An 18401-nucleotide genomic window follows, 5' to 3' on the forward strand; every position below is an offset into this window, starting at 1 on the left:
CTCTGTCATCAAGGATTACATTATCAATCTCTATAGGGAGAGAAGACCGAATCAAGATACCAACCCCTCTGGAACCAGTGGTGAACCCTGAGTGAGCAACCAAGCGGTAGCCCCACCTATTTATAGCATGACACATATTTCCCACCAAATGCGTCTCCTGCAAGAGTACCACATCAGGAGACAAACGACGCAAATATTGCAGTACAACACCCCGTTTTATACGATACCTCAATCCATTGACGTTCCAAGATACCAACCACAACCCACTACCCCCCATCCCCACAAGTGATGCATAAGTCACCCCACAAAGAGCAGGACACCTGAAGCAAAGAAAAAAACAATATGCTGCCTTGAGAGAGAAAAGCACACACACACAAACACCCCATCCCACCCCCCAACCAACACCCGTTACAACTCCCCCCTCCCTGCACCCCTGCAGTAGACTAAGAAGCCACCCCAACATGCAGTGTGCCTGTCGCCCTAACAGCCCCATTCTACAAAAAGACCCCGGAGGAGGAAAGAGGCCCGTCGCCACCCGGATGTGGACAACAATGAAACATACTATAAAAAGAAATAGAACCCAGCTGAAAATGTCCAATGTTTGGAGGTCAGGGACGGAAAAGTCACTTCTGTGTAGGCTCACCACCCTCGGCACCGCCAGGGTGCGCCGTCCGATCGCCTCGGCCAGGCAGGGAATCCAACCAGACACTCATATTGTCCGGTCGATCGAAAAAGAAGGTCCGCTCCTCATACTCCACTCGAAGCCTAGTAGGAAAAAGCATTGCGTACTTTAGTCCCAGGTCCCGAAGACGTCGTTTTACCCCCTGAAAACCCATCCTTTGTCTCTGGACAAGTTGAGTGAAGTCCGGGAAAAAATTGACAGAGGAGTTCTCAAAGTTTACCGGGCCGTGCACCCTCTATGCCTGCAGGATCACATCCCAGTCTCTGAAGTGGAGAAGTTTTGCGATGATAGGCCGCGGGGGAGCGCCCGGCTTGGGCCTACCACCCGGAACACGATGTGCACGCTCCACTGCGAAAAACTTGCTGAGTCCAGAGGGGGAAAGATGGTTCAGGACGAGATCCTCGACCAGGAGATCCACCAAGTGAGTCTCGGGATTTTCTGGAACACCTATGACGCGAATGTTGTTGCGTCGCGCCCTGTTCTCAAAATCCTCCAGCCGGTGGGACATCAAGTCATTGGCCGATTTCAGATTGCCAAATTCAGTTGGAAGTTCCGACACATCGGCCGTGAGGCTGGAAGTCTTCAGGTCCAATGACTTCACTTTCTCATTGGTCTTGGACAGGTCGGCCCTGATCAAGGTGACATTAATGGCGACCGTGTCGATTATACGAGCCAGAGCCTCATATTGCTGGCCGATGGTCTCCTTGTTGGAGATGGCGCCCATAATGTCCTGCAGGGACAGATCAACAGGAGCGGACGGGTCCTCTTTGGCGTCCTCTGGGGTACGACTGGAGAGTCCGGGGGATCCTTTGGACTGAGTGTATCGGTCCATAACGTTTGTCTGGACCGGTCCCCCACGAAGAGACGCCTTTGTCTTCCGCTTCTCAAAATCACCCCTGCCAGCCATGTTGGAAGAGGCGCCCCGGAGGGGCACGCGAGACCTGGTGAAAATGGCCGCTGGCAGGCCGGGCACCAACAGACCACAAAAGCTGGCTCGTACGGCCAAGACAAAGTCACAAAGTGATCCAAAAGGCTGTGACGATGAAGCAGTGCTTGCATTAAATGGAGGCTGGATTGGCCCCCAGCCGAGCGAAACGGTCTCTCAATCAAACCGTGCCGGGATCCAGAAACGAAACCGAAAGTTGTGATAGGGCTACCAAGGAGACCACACTGCCGTTGTTATTCAACTTCGTCCCGGATCCACAAGTCGCCCAGTCCCCAGCTCCCCTCCAGGTTAGCCCAAAAAGTTCAGATCGATGTGGTTTCGGTTGCCCAAGTCCGATTTAAATTCTGAAAAGAGTTATGGACTCAGTCGAGGTTCATCTCAAAGAATCCGTCCAAGAATTCAGGATATCATCAGGATAGATTGCAAAGAGTGACGAGGGTCTGGGGAGCCCTGTGCTCACGTGACCATCTTGGATGCGCGCTAAGCTCCTCCCCCCTCTGTGATTCTTTGATTCAAACTGATGTAACTATGTAACCCGTAACTCGCTGATTCAACTGATGTATATAACAAAGATATTTGTACCTACCACGGAGCCTGAGCAACCTTGGCCGATTCCTGGTGGAGCTGTCCTATTCAGCTATAGAGGAGTCTGGCCCCTTGCCGTCCCTACCCTGCCGGGCATCTGACATTGGTTTTCCTTGTCTTCCTGTTTGTCTCTTTCCCTCCCCCTTCGATGGAACTATGATGACTACCCTGGGCGGATACCAAAACTGTTTTTACCTACAGCGGAGCCCGAGCAACCTAGGCCGATGCCCGGTGGAGCTGTCCTATACAGCTATAGAGGAGTCTGGCCCCTTGGCCGTCACCTACCCAGTCGGTCATCTGACATTATTTTTCCTCGTCTTCCCGTTCGTGTCTTCATCCTTCCCCCTCCTCCTCCCTCTGTGATTCTTTGATTCAAACTAATGTAACTATGTATCCTGTAACTCGCTTATCCTCATGTAAAGCGCTCTGATACCTCCGGCTCTAGCCAGAAATATATAAAACTTTGCAAATAAAATAGTGGTTTTACTGGGCAGCCATCTGGGAATGGTATTGTGTATAGCATATTGCTGTACCTTTTTAGGATAGCCATACTGATGTTTCTAAATGTGGGTAGTATATTTCAACTCGAAAACAATGGTTAACTGTGCAGAGTACCATTTCATGATGAACTCTGCTGCTGTGTTAACGTTTTTCACTTATGTTTGTTGCAAGGTTGCACATGCTACATTTAGGCAGCAGCATTTTTTCTTTTTGCTATTTCTATTCTTTTCATCTATCCTCCATATGTTTTTAGTTTGTGTTTTATCGTGGATTGGTAAGTGAGTAACTGCAAGAATGAGCTAGTGGTAGACAACTTTAAACATGGGTGCAGGAATGAGTGAGAGTCCATGTATGATGAGGAATTGAATGCCTTGACTCGCCTGTGACTGAAGAGTTACTTTTACTTATAATCTACTCCTTATCGTATTGCGAGTGTTTGTTGAATCAGGTGCTAGAGGTATCTGTTGAACAAGCACCCTTTCAAAGCAAGAGTGGGTAAAGGACTTCTCGCTGAATGAAATGCCAAGCCTCTTGTTCTGAGGTAATTTTTTTGCCATTACTGGTGGTATCCAAATGCAGTGCAAGCGAAGCACTGAAATCGCAGAATCTTTGTGCATAAGATCATCCCTATATCCAACGTTTCTTGCCAAACCATCCTATCGATTTTCAACATTGTACAGATCAAGTTGTATATCAAATTGTCAGCCCACAGACACATTTTCCTCCTCACCTTACCCTCTATCCTTCATATTTCCAGCTCATTTCATTGGACAGGATTCTCAATTTTTGGCTTGGTTTCTTGAGGTAATGTCTCGAACATAAGGGTCACACCTCAGGTAACTTCATGCCATGTAGCATGTCTTTACAGGATAACCATTCAGACTCTGCCTCGCGGTTATTAATGAATCATGTGTATCTTCGCCTCTTTAAAATCTGCACTGTACCACTGCAGTCAAAAATAAATGTAAATAATTACGTATCGATTCTTATATTTGAATTATGTACAGTGTATTTTTTTCTTTGCAGTGTGCAACAAAACCCACCTGCTCATGGGGCTGATAGCAGTTCGAGAGACGTATTTAAGAATTTCTTTGTGGATAGAAGTAAGCCACATCCATTTAATTTTTACTTTGCCCATTGTCAAATGCTCCTTCGAGGGCAGTGACGGAATCAACTCCTACAGTTTGTGCTGTTACTTGGGCGCATTGGTCTCAATTTAAATTTACTCTTGAAAATTACATAGTTATTTAAAATCATATTTCATTGTTTTTCCACTATTAGAAAGATTACTCCCAGGTTTCAGAATTGTGGACTCCCACAAACGGAGGCAAAAGCTAGCACTGGCATTCCACATGTAGTTTCCAGAGGCCATACTGCTTCTTTCCCTGAGACTCCACCACAGTAGCTTCAAACCGCTAATCCTTTTCCATTCCCACTAGCTTGTGTCTTGTCTTATCTTCCTGAAGAGGTGAAAAGAAATTACCTTGCACAATTTAGCCCTTCAAATTATTAGAGCGGAGTATTCAATACCGGTCTGGAGGACAAGGATATCTGACCTCTTCCTTCTTTCTTGCCACCCTCAGACATCCTGTTGTGAAAAGTGAGGGTACAGTTAAAATCCATGCAGCTAACTCTGGCAAGGTTGCTAGCCCACCCATTTTACTCCTCACACAGGCCAGTCTGCATGTGCGAACAATGCAGTTAGAACAGCAATAAAAGTGAAAATAGTTCAGAGGCGGGATATGTTGGAATCAATCTTGATGTCACAAACTCACTGCTCAGTCTTGAGTGATGAACATAGGAAGGATTGTTTAAAAGGGCTAGCTGTTAGAAATGTTTGTGAGATATTCCTCAATGGTAGGCTGCTGCTCCTTCATGGATGTTCCATCAGAAGGGCTTGGCATTTGGGAGAACGCTACCAGCATTCCAACTCCAAGAGGATTAGTGATCAGAGTAATTTGTTGATGTTCCATTGACTAATGGGATTGAAGAAGTAAACATGACACTAGCCGTGCAACTTGTCATCGAGAAGTGCAGTGTATTGACAAGACTATTGTGTCCTGAGGCCACAGCATTTGTGAGATCTGGTTTGGAGTATCGGACCATGGAGGTTTCCCTTTCTGCACCACAACTTGTGGGAAGGAGTATCACTGCAGATTGGTTTATGCCAACAATGAATGGGAACTAAAACGTGTTCTCCTTTAATTCATTGCTCCATGGTGGCCTCTCAGATGGATTGCTTGCTCTCGACTTGCAAACACAGGGCTTAGTTTTCCAAAGAGACTCCACCCTTGGATTCCAAAAGCGATGCTTTTGTCTGATGTGGTGCTTCTTTCCATCACCCTTGATTCCCTCATATTTCACGTATCCTTTGTCTTTTGCATAAAATAGGATATCATCAAGTGCCTTATTGTTTCAGATTGGGTTCTGAGGATCTGGTGCAGAGATTGACTGAAGCTCAGCATTAACTGTTGCTGTAACTGCTAGAACCTCCTGATTATCAATACTAACATGAGTTGTGAGGGACTTGGTGCCACAGTTCAGACGAAGAAGCAGTATAGATACCTCTGAGTTCCTCTTGTCTCTGGCCCTGACAAACAGACAAGCCAACTACTGGTAGTGGGAACAAACCCGGGACAGGCAAGGGACAGTAAGGAAAAGTACCCTCAGACTAGGGGAAGGAAAATAGAGAGCCACAGTAAGTTAGATGGTGACTAGCAAGAATCTAGTACACAAGAGGTAGCTGTTCCTACGGAGGTAGCAAAATGCAGATAGGAGAATACAGGGAGGATGCTTGGGGGGGGGGGGGGGGGTCGGAAGCTTCCTTATGTTCCTCTCTCACCTACGAAGAGCAGCAGGAGTGTCAGAGCTTCTATCAGGCAATCAATCAGTGCTTGTATAGCCTGGCAATTAATTCCTGAGTGCATCCAGGTGAAGCAATCTTGCTGGTCTCTGTCAAGAAGCCAGGTCTTGAATCGTTTTCTGAAATCCGTGAGGGAGTGTGATGTTCACAGGCTGATGGAGGGTAGGTCAGTCCAGGACTTGGCAGCGAGGGAGGAGAAGGAACGACCTCTACTGTAGCTTTGGTGGATGTGGGGAATGTGTGTAAGGGCGAAAGGGGTGGAGCGCAGCGGTCTGGTAGGTTGGTAGAAGTTGAGGCGGTGGTTAATGTATGCTGGATCCTGATCATGGAGAGCCTTTTAGATGTCTGTCAGTAAATTGAACTGGCATTTCTTCGGGGGTTGAGTTATTGGAGGTTTCTGAGGTGTGGGGTGATGTGGGTCCGTTGGAGGCAGTTGAGGATGAGTCTGGCCGCTGCATTCTGTATGGTCTGAAGTCTCTTGAGAAGTTGGGTGGTGGTTCCGCCGTAGGGTGTTTTTCCATAGGCCTATCCAGCTAGTGACGAAGGCTTGCACAACAATTTCCTGGGCTTATTGGGAATCCATCTGAAGACCGTCCCGCGCTTCCAGGGGTATGGGAGCAGGCCGAGAAGACCGCGTTGACCTGGCACTTAATAGTGAGTCTTCTGCCCGGAACGATGCCTAGGTTGCAGGTGTGGTCAGTTGGAGTGCACTTTCATGTTGAGCTTTATGCAGTTGGTCCTATTCCTGTCTGCTACTAGAGGCATGGTGTTGCGGACATTTGGTGGTGGTGGCAGGGTTTTCCGTGATCAAGAGGATGAGTTTGGTATCGTCTACAGAGAATAAGAGTCCAAAGGTTCTGACAATGCCAGCCAGGGGTGTCATGTAGATGTTGAACAGGGTGGGGCTGAGTTAAGAGCCTTTTGGGATGCCACAGATGATGATGATGATAGGCTCGTAACTGAAGGGCGGAGGCGGATTCTCTGCGTGAGCCCTCAGAAGAAGGATGCTATCCAATTGAGAGGGTCTCCCTGGATGCCTACATGGCAGAGATTTCTGATGAGGGTGTGGTGGGTATACAGTGTTGAACGCTGCTGAGAGGTGGAGGAGGAATGTAGGAATCTGGCTTTATATAATATACCAAAGTAAGGTATAGTGTGCACAGAGTCCAGTGGATCCCCAGAGGTAAAGCAGAGGATAAAGTAGATAATACCTTACTCAAGTTCGTGGTAGCTGGGCTGTGCCGTTCGCTTATCAGAGGATTAGGAAGTTATTATACCCACTCAGGCAAAAAAATGATGTCACACACTCAGACTGACTCCAAGCAATTGGTTGTATAAAAAATAGTTGCTTTTTTTGTTTTATCAAGAATCACTTAGTGCAAGTGAGTTGTACAGTTTGAAAGTTAGCAATACTTTTCAATAATGTAGTAATGGTTTGTAAATGCAGTTGTATATTGTACAGTTTTAAGAATAGTTTCTGTAAATGTCAATCAAGTACAGTTGTATACTTTTGCAGTGTTAAAGTTAGACAGTGCAAGGCAGTAGATAAAACTACAATGCAATCCTATGGAGGAAAATAATATCAGGCATTTTGCAGGTAAGTAATAGATTTTCTTCCCCAGGCTTCAGTGATTTAGGACAACACAGGGCAAGGTACTACACCACTAGTGGCGCTAGGGCAGATGGGTGCAGAGGTCACTGGGCCCAGTGTTATCCAATGGATCCGAAGTGGTACCTCAAAGAGGCACAGTTTTCAGGTAGGTACCCGCCGTCTTAGGGCAATTACCCCAGGGGTTGAGGTGAGCATGGGGGGGGCACAAAGCAGCACCAAAGCTACACAACCAGCTGCACAGGGGCAGCAGGGTACAAAATCAGCATTGGGCGGCCAATGCTTCTCAATAGAGGTCGTTGGTTCTCGAAAGAGACTGCAGGCTTGGACCAGAAGGCTGGACAAAGGCGACTAACGGCTGGGCATGTAAGTTGGATAGCTGGGGGACACCTGGGCTCCTCGGCTGGGCTCCCCCAATGTCGGGGGTGTCAGGGATACCTTTTGGTGTCTGGTTTCTTTAGCAGGATCCGGTCGCGGTCGGGTGACACTTCGAACAGAGGCTGCAGGCGTCAAGGGAAGGGAGGTAGGGACCTGGAGAGGTCAGCCACCTATGCAGACTAGGTCAGGATCACCGGTTAGACTTCACAGGATAGGTGAATCACTCAAACTCGGGCGGTGGGCGTCTGGTGCAGAGTAGTGAAGTGACGCGGATCCGCCGGAATCCGGAGACTAGTGTTAGTTTCTTTACTTGACAATCCAGTGTCCACAGGAGACAGGAGTCTTTGTCGAAGACAGCACAGATCCTCTGGGGTTCTTGAGGTTGCTGGCTGCGGGCCATGACTGTGTCTGGAAGCAAGGTCGCTGGAGGAAGAGACAGGCCGGTAGGGCTGGGGCCAAGTCAGTCTGCTCTTGTCCACTGCTGCACGGCTCTTCAGCCCTTCTTCTTAGGTCATCGTATCTAAGGAGCAAGGTTCAGAGAGCCCCTAAATATTAGATTTAGGGGTGTCACAGGGGCGTGCATGTTGGGACCAATGGGTCCCTTCCCTAAGGGAGCTATACCCACCTTTATGCCACCCTCCAGTGGGAGTGGGACATTTGCCTTGTCCTGATTGGGGGAGTCCCCTTAACTCCAAGGTGGGACTGTGATATGTGCTTCACTTCTCCTCCCTCACCTGAGGGGCCTCCCTGTCTCACTAGATTTCCCAGCTGATTCTTCCGCCCAAAGTGGGGGTCAGAAGCTGTGGGAGCCAGCTGCAGATAGCAGCAGAGGCTGGGGGTAGCTAACAAAGGCAGCAAGTCTTTGAAGCTTCGCCTTCGGGGACCCATTTCATCCCGGGGGAGGAGGCATAACACCTCTGCCCAGGCTGTGCTTTGGTTCAGGACCCAGAGAGCGGGGCTCAATACCCAGGGGTTCAGAAACCTGTCTGGTGGTGGCAGTTGTCTGGTAGACAGACCGGAACCACACCAGTTTTTCAGCTGGCATCTCTAAGATGCCCTCTGAGTGCATTTTACATTAAATACAACACTGGCATCGGTGTGGGTTTAATGTGCTGAAAAGTTTGGTACCAAACTTCTCAGTCTTCAGTAAAGCCATCATGGAGCTGTGGAGTTTGTGCTGACAAACTCCCAGTCCATGTACCCAAATTGGCTTCACTGCACTTACAATGTCTGTGAATGGCACAGACACTGTAGGGGCATATTGCTCGTGCTAAGCTCTCACCTGTGGTTCGGTGCACCCTGTCTTTAGGGCTGTTAGGCCTGCTAGAGGGTTGAATTACCCATGCCACAGGCAGTGTAGGTGCATGGCACACAGGGATATGTGCCATGTCAACTCTTCAGTTTGGTCTGCACGACAACATGCAGCCTGCAATGGCAGTGTGTGGGTGTTAAGTTGAGGGGTCTCTGAGGGGGGCACAATACATGCTGCAGCCCTCGGAGGCCCTCTCTGGTAACAAGGCCATTGGTACCGGGGTACCGTTTACAGGTGACTTAGACAGGTGGCTCAGAGGTGTGCCAATTGTGGAAATAAAGGTACAGTTTTGGGAAAGTACACAGACCTTGAGAACCTGATTGGAAGGGACCCAGGGAAAACTCAGTCAAGGTGGCATCCTGTAGCTGGTAAAAAGTTAGGGGGCAAACATGCAAAAAAGACCATTTTCCTACACCCCCACCCCCTCCCAAAAAAACAACAAAAAACCGAAAGAGGATGAGACTAACCTTTCTCAAGAGGGTCTTCATTGTCTAAGTGGAAGTACCTGGAAAGACCATATGCATTGGCATGGGCAGTCCCAGGTATGTGTTCCACTGTAAAGTCCATTCCCTGTAGGGAGATGGACCACCTCAACAGTTTAGGATTTTCACCTTTCATTTGCATTAGCTATCCAAGAGGTCTGTGGGCAGTTTGGAATCGGAAGTGAGTACCGAACAGGTAGGGTCTCAGCTTCTTCAAGAACCAAACCACAGCAAAGGCCTCCGTCTCAGTGGCACTCCAACGCTGTCCCCTGGGGAGTAACAGGTTCGTCTTGGCCATCGTCATTTGTCTGGGATAGGACTACTCCCATCCCTATCTCAGAGACCTCAGTCTGCACAATTACCTTCTTGGAGTAGTCTGGAGCTTTGAGAATAGGTGCTGAGCACATTGCCTCTTTCAGTGTCAAAATCCTTTTGACAGCTAACTGTCCAGCTTGTTTTCTAGGGCATCTTCTTGGGGGTACATTCTGTGAGAGGGTCACAATGGACCCATATCGCTTCACAAACCTCCTGTAATACCCAGTCAAGCCAAGGAATGTCCTTACTTGGGTATGGGATGTTGGAGCCTCCCAATCCAGAATAGTCTGGATCTTGGTTTACAAAGGTTGCTCTTGGCCTCCACCTTCAAGGTGGCCCAAGTATACAACAGTTCCCACCCTACCTGGCACTTGGATACCTTGATAGTTAGGTGTGCAGATTTCTGGACATGTAAAATCTTCTACAACAACAAAAAAGCTTGAAGGTCTGGAAGGTTGAGCAAAAGAAGTGGCCACAAGGAAGTGTCACACACCACAATCACAACTAACGGTGAGAGACCATCAGATGTAAAGAAGTCCTATCAGCCCACCCATGTGGCGGAACATTGTCATCTAGGACCTTATCAGCAGGTTCTTATGTGGCCAAGCCCAAAGATAATGGCTTGGTACCAGTAGATCCTGATTCTGAAAAAAGATGTGTCCTCACCGAAAGTGGTGTTGATAGGGTGCAGTGCTCAAAAAGATATGTGATGATGATTAAAATGACGGTCAAGGTAAAAAAATATGTTTATTGGTATCTACCGAGACGTCAATTATAAAAACAGTGTGATGACAGTGTGAGAATATCACTGTACAGTAAGCTTGTGAAATTTAGGCCAACATGTTTCTGCCGTTATGGTATCAGTTTACCGGCATTCTTCAGGGCCAGGCTGGATTTTTAGCTACTGCAACATCCACCATAGTTAGTGTGAAAAAATGATAATTTAATCAAGAAAACATAATGATTACAGAGATGGAATGGTGTGGCCAAATAGACCACCCTACCGTATCCTCATAAGTAACTGGGTAACGAGGAGTCCTTTCCTGTAGACATCAGAGAATTTTTTTTTATGTCAACAATGAAGCAATGTGGATTTTGATAAATGTGATGTGAACTCAAATTGTGGCATATTCATTCACTCAGTGGGCCAGTCAATTTCATGACGGCCAAATTATATCCTGTGCATTATAAATAGTCACATACAGTTAATCTGTGTACAATATGAAAATAAATCTTACATGCACTTACCCAGCTTTGTGTGGGAAGTAAGCCTCACCTCACCCGGCAACGGCTCGGATACTGAGGCCCCGCTCTATTGGACATATGGAGAAGGACAATTTCAGGGCATGATGACTGTCACTATCTCAATATGTGCTAGGATTATATTACATAAAAAACTTGGTTGTTCAAGATAGCCCATGAGGTCAAGAAACACGATGCGCTGCACTGAGAGGGCTGCATCCCATTAGAGATTTATTGTTAAATCATAATCCCCAGTTTAAAGAATTAAAAATTAGGAATTATGAAGACAACTTTGGAGTCTGTGTATCGAAATCAGCACTTATATTTTCAGTGTTGTTGTCTAAAGTTAGTTATCAGGTCCCAAAGCCGCGCCTAGTTTAAATAGTTAAGCATCACATGACAAGTGTTACAAAGAAAGACTAGGGCGGCTAGAGGGTAAAAATCACGAGCGGGTTCCCAGCGTCCTTACCTGTCGGTCGGTACCTCCAGGAGTGTTCCTGAACCGAAGGGGAGTTGCCGACGGGCGGAAGGAGACGCGTATTTATACCCCCGTTGATTGAAGTGTTACTAGCAGATACTGAACACCCCCGAACATCCGTCCTGAGTTTGAATATCCAACGTTGTTCCCTGACGAACAAGAAACGTGACACATCAGTTACGTGCGGGGGAATGAACGGTTGTTCCAGCACTACCCACTTGAGTTCGTCTGATTTATGTTTAAGTTCCAAAAAGTGATTCGTTAAGCGAGTTGATTGTTTATTCCACCGAATGGTGCTTTTATTCTCGCTTATACGGAGCTTGATCTTCCTGGTAGTATGGCCGATATACACAAGCTTGCATGGGCATGTGATCATATAGATTATATACGAAAGCAGCGTTCCATGGTAGTATTTTTCCAGCTGCACATGCGCGAAGCACATATACCTAAGCATTTAGCAAGATAGGTGCAACTCCCGCGATAGTCGTAACTACCCGATCGAGGTAGCATTCCAGACACGGCACCACATGAGTCGGCGCATGCGCGATGGAGTGACAGCTGCCCGCTGCAAAACGGAGCGGTTAGACAGGCGCGCATGCCCAGATCTGAGCCGTTCTGTGCCGTGTTTTGATTGGACGTCCCGGACGAGTTACGGACGTCTTCCACAGGTGTTCAGTATCTGCTAGTAACACTTCAATCAACGGGGGTATAAATACGCGTCTCCTACCGCCCGTCGGCACCTCCCTTTCAGTTCAGGAACGCTCCTGGAGGTACCGACGGACAGGGAAGGACGCTGGGAACCCGCTCGTGATTTTTACCCGCTAGCCGCCCTAGTCTTTCTTTGTAACACTTCTCATGTGATGCTTAACTATTTAAACTAGGCGCGGCTTTGGGGCCTGATAACTAACTTTAGACAACAACACTGAAAATATAAGTGCTTATTTCGATACATAGACTCCAAAGTTGTCTTCATAATTCCTAATTTTTAATTCTTTAAACTGGGGATTATGATTTAACAATAAATCTCTAATGGGATGCAGCCCTCTCAGTGCAGCGCATCGTGTTTCTTGACCTCATGGGCTATCTTGAACAACCAAGTTTTTTATGTAATAAAATCCTAGCACATATTGAGATAGTGACAGTCATCATGCCCTGAAATTGTCCTTCTCCATATGTCCAATAGAGCGGGGCCTCAGTATCCGAGCCGTTGCCGGATGAGGTGAGGCTTACTTCCCACACAAAGCTGGGTAAGTGCTTGTAAGATTTATTTTCATATTGTACACAGATTAACTGTATGTGACTATTTATAATGCACAGGATATAATTTGGCCGTCATGAAATTGACTGGCCCACTGAGTGAATGAATATGCCACAATTTGAGTTCACATCACATTGATCAAAATCCACATTGCTTCATTGTTGACATAACATTTTTTTCTCTGATGTCTACAGGAAAGGACTCCTCGTTACCCAGTTACTTACGAGGATACGGTAGGGTGGTCTATTTGGCCACACCATTCCATCTCTGTAATCATTATGTTTTCTTGATTAAATGATCATTTTTTCACACTAACTATGGTGGATGTTGCAGTAGCTAAAAATCCAGCCTGGCCCTGAAGAATGCCGGTAAACTGATACCATAACGGCAGAAACATGTTGGCCTAAATTTCACAAGCTTACTGTACAGTGATATTCTCACACTGTCATCACACTGTTTTTATAATTGACGTCTCGGTAGATACCAATAAACATATTTTTTTACCTTGACCGTCATTTTAATCATCATCACGTATCTTTTTGAGCACTGCACCCTATCAACACCACTTTCGGTGAGGACGCATCTTTTTTCAGAATCAGGATCTACTGGTACCAAGCCATTATCTTTGGGCTTGGCCACATAAGAACCTGCTGATAAGGTCCTAGATGACGATGTTCCGCCACATGGGTGGGCTGATAGGACTTCTTTACATCTGATGGTCTCTCACCGTTAGTTGTGATAGTGGTGTGTGACACTTCCTTGTGGCCACTTTTTTTGCTCAACCTTCCAGACCTTCAAGCTTTTTTGTTGTTGTAGCATAGTTCATAAGGGGTATGAGCTTGATAGGTCGGTAAATCTAGTCCCCTAGACCCTCCTTTGACAGTTGTTTTTCCATGTAAAATCTTCCCCAGGTGGGCCAGGTGATCCTGCCAGGAGGAGCTAAAGCCTGAAATATCATCAAGATCTGCTATACTAAAGGTTTCCAATCCAGCAAGATCTGGATTCACCAACCTTTGGAAGGTGGCAGGGGCATTCTTTAAACCAAAGGGCAAAACTGAACTGATAATGCCCATCAGGTGTGGAGAATGCTGTTTTTGTCTATGCCTCCTGGGTCCATGCCAATCTGCCAGTACCCTGCAGTTAAGCCAGAGGTGCTGAGGAATCGGCCAGTCTTATCAGCTCGCCAGCCCTGGGTATGGGGTGAGCATCTGTCTAAGTGACAGCATTGAGACCCCTATAGTCCACACTGAACCACATCTGTTTTTCCATCCTAGGGTCAGGTTTGAAGACCAAGATCACTGGACTGGCCCTGGGACTATCAAATGGCTCAATAACCCCTAACTCCAGCATCTTGCTTACTTCAGCTTTGATGCTCTCCTTAACTTGTTCATAATGTTGATAGATTTTGTTCTTGACATACAAGCTGTCCCCAGTGTCCACATCCTGGGTACATCTGTGTGTCTGTCCAGGGGTTAAGCAGTAGAGCCCAGCAAACTGTTGCATGACATGCCTACAGTCAGCCTGTTGTTGGGCAGTGAGAGTTTCTGAGCAGATAACTCCATCAACTGACCCGTCTTTTGGACTGTAAGAAAGGAGGCCAGGGAAAGGTTCACTCCGTCTCCTATTCCTCATCAGTGGCAAACAGCATGGACACATCAGTCCTGCCACAGATAAATGTCAAGCTTTTTACATGGCTCACCTTCTTGGGGTGCCTGCTAGTCCCCAGGTCCACCAAGTAGGTGACCTCACTTTTCTTCTCGAGAATAGGGTAAGGGCCACTCCATCTGTCCTGACGGACCCTTCGTGCCACAGGCTCCTATACCCACACATTTTGCCCTGGTTGGAACTGTGCAGCTTTTTGGTCGTTCCACAGCTTCTGGAGCTGTTAGCTGGCCTCAAGATTTTTGGATGGCTTTTCCATGTACTTTTGCCATCGTGGACCGGTGGCCTTGTACATAGTCCACCACATATTGTTTAGGTTCATGGAGAGGCCTCTCCCAATCTTCTTTTACAAGAGCAAGTGGCCCCCTCACGGCATGGACAAACATAAGTTCAAAGGGGGAACACCCTACTCCCTTCTGTGGCATTTCCCTGTAAGCAAAAAGCAGGAATGGAAGGAGGACATTCCCTCTGCTTTTGAGTTTTTCAGGGGGCCCCATGATCATGACTTTCAGTGTCTTGTTGAACAAGGCCATTGGTTTGTTGGAGGTAAGGTGTAGTGAATTTGTAGTTCACTCCACACTCATTCCATGTGTGTTTCTGGTATGCAGACATGAACTTGGTACCTCTGTCTGACACCAACTCGTTAGTGAACACTACCCTGGTGAAGGCACCAATGAGGGCCTGGGCTACTGCAGGAGCTGTAGAAGTCCTAAGGGGAATTGCTTCAGGATACTTGGTAGCATGATCTACTACATCCAGTATAAATTTGTTTCATCAGGCTGTGGGCGGCTCAAGTGGACCCACTAGGTCCACATCAACCCTCTCTTAGGGAGTCTCAATAAATGGCTGTATAGTTAAAGGAGGCTTTGAATGCCCACCTGTTTTGCAACTTGCCTGACAGGTGACACAGGATCTGACAAACTCCTTTACTTTCTGGGACATCTGGGGCCAGTGGAAATGGCTGATAAGCCGTTCCCAAGTTTGTCTGACCCCAGCTGCCCAGCTAGGGGGATGTCATGGACCAAAGTGAGTAAGAACTCTCTATATAGCTGAGGCACTACCACTCTTACAGACGCTTTGCTCCCAGCTGCCTGATTGCCCTGATTGAGCGCCTCGAAGTGCACGCCGCGCTTGGTATCGCGCTTGGTATCGTTACTATTAATTTTATGCCTGCTGCCTGCTTGCCCTATTAGAGCGTTTGCATCGCGCCTGACATCATTTAATTGCCTACATAATTATTGTTCATTGGCCTTGCTTTGCGAGGAAGGTAAAAAGCGCCTGCACAGTCATTAAATTATTTTAATAATTGGTGTACCTATCTCGCACTCCGGCTGGGCCCCAGTTTCGTTTCTGGTACCGGGCTGCCATTTTGTGGAGTGTTTGTTTACCTTGTGTGAGCCCGTGTCTCCTCCCAGCTCCCGCCTCCCAGCTGCCCCGCCCACGCTCCGCCCCCCCTCCACTCTCCACTTAAGGCTGATGACCCAACGCGCAACGTCCACGCGCTACGGCCGCGCCGAAGGTGCGCCAAAGGTAAGCCCGTCTACGCCCGTCCGCGCCAAGACCGCGCCCAGCGCCAGACCCCCTGGCCCTTGTACCACCTACCCCACCCGGCTTACATACGACGCCACCACCCTCTTAGCTCTAAACCCCGGCCGTTTCCCCAACTGCGTCCAAGCCGCTCCTAGACACACACATGGACCCTTATCTTGCAACTCCTGCAAGTTCGACGGCACCAAGAACAACTCCTCTTCCTCGGACACAAAACAGATATCTGACCCCAACCACCTTCAATGCATCCTGCTCAACACCCGCTCGGTCCACAGGCACGCCTTCGACCGCTGGAATCTACTAGACACCATCTCTCCAGACGTCGCCTTCCTAACAGAAACATGGATGAACGCCTCTTCAGCCCCAGACATCACCATTGCCATCCCGGAAGGCTACAAGATCATCCGTAAGGACCGCACCGACCAAACTGGAGGAGGCATCGCTATCGTGCACAAGAATTCCATCCGCATCTCTACCAGCTCAGACGTCAACCTCGCTAGCGCCGAACACCTTCACTTCCAGATCCACACCGACCCCAAGACCACACTCAGAGGCACCCTCCTCTACCGGCCTCCAGGACCCCGTGCACAATTCAGTGACGACATCACTGATTTTATCACCCCACACGCCCTCCCCTCCGAGGAATACATTCTATTGGGAGACCTCAACTTTCACCTGGAAAAGAACAATGACAGCAACGCAACCACCCTTCTGGACAATCTCGCCAACCTCGGACTCAAACAACTTGTCACTACCCCCCACCCACATTGCAGGTCACACACTCGACCCTATCTTCACCTCAAGCAAACATATCTCCTTCAGCCACACCACAGCTCTCCTTTGGACGGACCACAGCTGCGTTCACTTTATCTACAATAAGACCACAACCCACAACCACCCTCAACATACCCTGCGAAGAAACTGGAACAAAATCACCATCGACCAGATCTCCTCATCGCTTCTTCAAAACCCCCCTGCCCACTCCTCAAACCCCGACCAAGCAGCCATTAACTTCACCCAATGGCTATCCAACAGCGCCGACATCCTAGCACCGTTGAAAAAACGCCAAATCAAGCTAGGCAGTAAAAACGCCTCCTGGTTCAATGACGATCTTAAGAAATCTAAGAAACTCTGTCGCTCCCTCGAAAAGGCCTGGAAAAAAGACCCAAACACCAGCACCAGGGATGCCTTCAAAAACGCCACCTGCATACACCACCAACTAATCCGGTCTGCCAAGAAAGCCGCATTCAAAGACTGACTAGATAACAACGCCCACAACAGCATGGAATTATTCAACATCGTCAAAGAGTTTACCAACCCCTCAGCCAACTCCAACGACATCACCCCCTCTCAAGCCCTCTGCAACTCCCTAGCTTCATTTTTCCACAACAAAATCGCAGACATCCACAACAGCTTCGACAACCGACTCGGAGACCTACCCACCCAACCCTCTGCAGGACCTTCACCCCCCCTTGAACATCCTTAATGACTGGAACCCAATCTCCACTGAGGACACCATCCGCCTGATGAACTCCATCCACTCAGGATCCCCCACAGACCCATGCCCTCACCACATCTTCAACAAAGCAGACTCCATCATAGCACCACACCTCCGAGACGTCATCAACTGCTCCTTCAACTCCGCCACCTTCCCGGAAAGCTGGAAACATGCCGAACTCAGCGCCCTTCTGAAAAAACCCACAGCTGACCCCACCGAACTCGAAAACTGCCGCCCCATCTCGCTCCTTCCATTCCCGGCCAAAGTCATCGAGAAAGCTGTCAACAACCAGCTCGCCGCATTCCTCGAAACCAACAAATCCCTCGACTCCTCACAGTCCGGCTTCCGAGCCAAACACAGCACTGAGACCGCCCTCATCGCAGCCACAGACGACATTCGAACTCTACTGGACAATGGAGACACAGTCGCCCTCATCCTCCTCGACCTCTCCGCAGCCTTCGACACAGTCTGTCATAGCACCCTATTACAGCGCCTCAGAAACATCGGAATCCAAGGAAAAGCACTGGATTGGATCACCTCGTTCCTCACCGGAAGAACCCAAAGAGTCCGCCTCCCACCATTCAAGTCAGAGGCCACTGAAGTCATCTGCGGCGTGCCACAAGGATCTTCACTCAGCCCCACCCTCTTCAACGTATACATGAGCCCCCTCGCAGTCATCGCACGCCAACACAACCTCAACATCATCTCATACGCTGATGACACTCAACTGATCCTATCACTCACCAAAGACCCGAACACTGCCAAAACCAACCTACATGAAGGAATGAAAGAAGTAGCCGAGTGGATGAAGCACAGCCGACTAAAACTGAACTCAGACAAAACAGAAGTCCTTATCCTAGGTACCTCCCCCTCCGCCTGGGATGACTCTTGGTGGCCAGAGGCCCTTGGAAAAGCACCCATCCCGACGGACCACACACGGAACCTGGGCGTCATCCTGGATTCTTCACTCTCCATGAACAGACAAGTCAACGCTGTTTCATCATCCTGCTTCAATATTCTTTGCATGCTCAAAAAAACATTT

General features: G+C 48.2%; 1 protein-coding gene across 1 annotated transcript in view; it reads left to right on the forward strand.

Annotated features, from left to right (window-relative positions):
• The window catches only part of CENPC (centromere protein C), a 1111772-nt gene that overhangs the window by 110074 nt on the left and 983297 nt on the right, over window positions 1–18401 (forward strand). The window contains exon 3 of the mRNA XM_086961919.1: window positions 3741–3817. Within this exon, the coding sequence (XP_086818045.1) occupies window positions 3741–3817 (77 nt within the window). The remainder of the gene's footprint in view (window positions 1–3740; window positions 3818–18401) is intronic.

The sequence above is a fragment of the Lissotriton vulgaris genome, chromosome 3_1 (genome assembly GCF_964263255.1).
Source record: "Lissotriton vulgaris chromosome 3_1, aLisVul1.2, whole genome shotgun sequence".
In the NCBI taxonomy this organism is placed as follows: Eukaryota; Metazoa; Chordata; class Amphibia; order Caudata; family Salamandridae; genus Lissotriton; species Lissotriton vulgaris.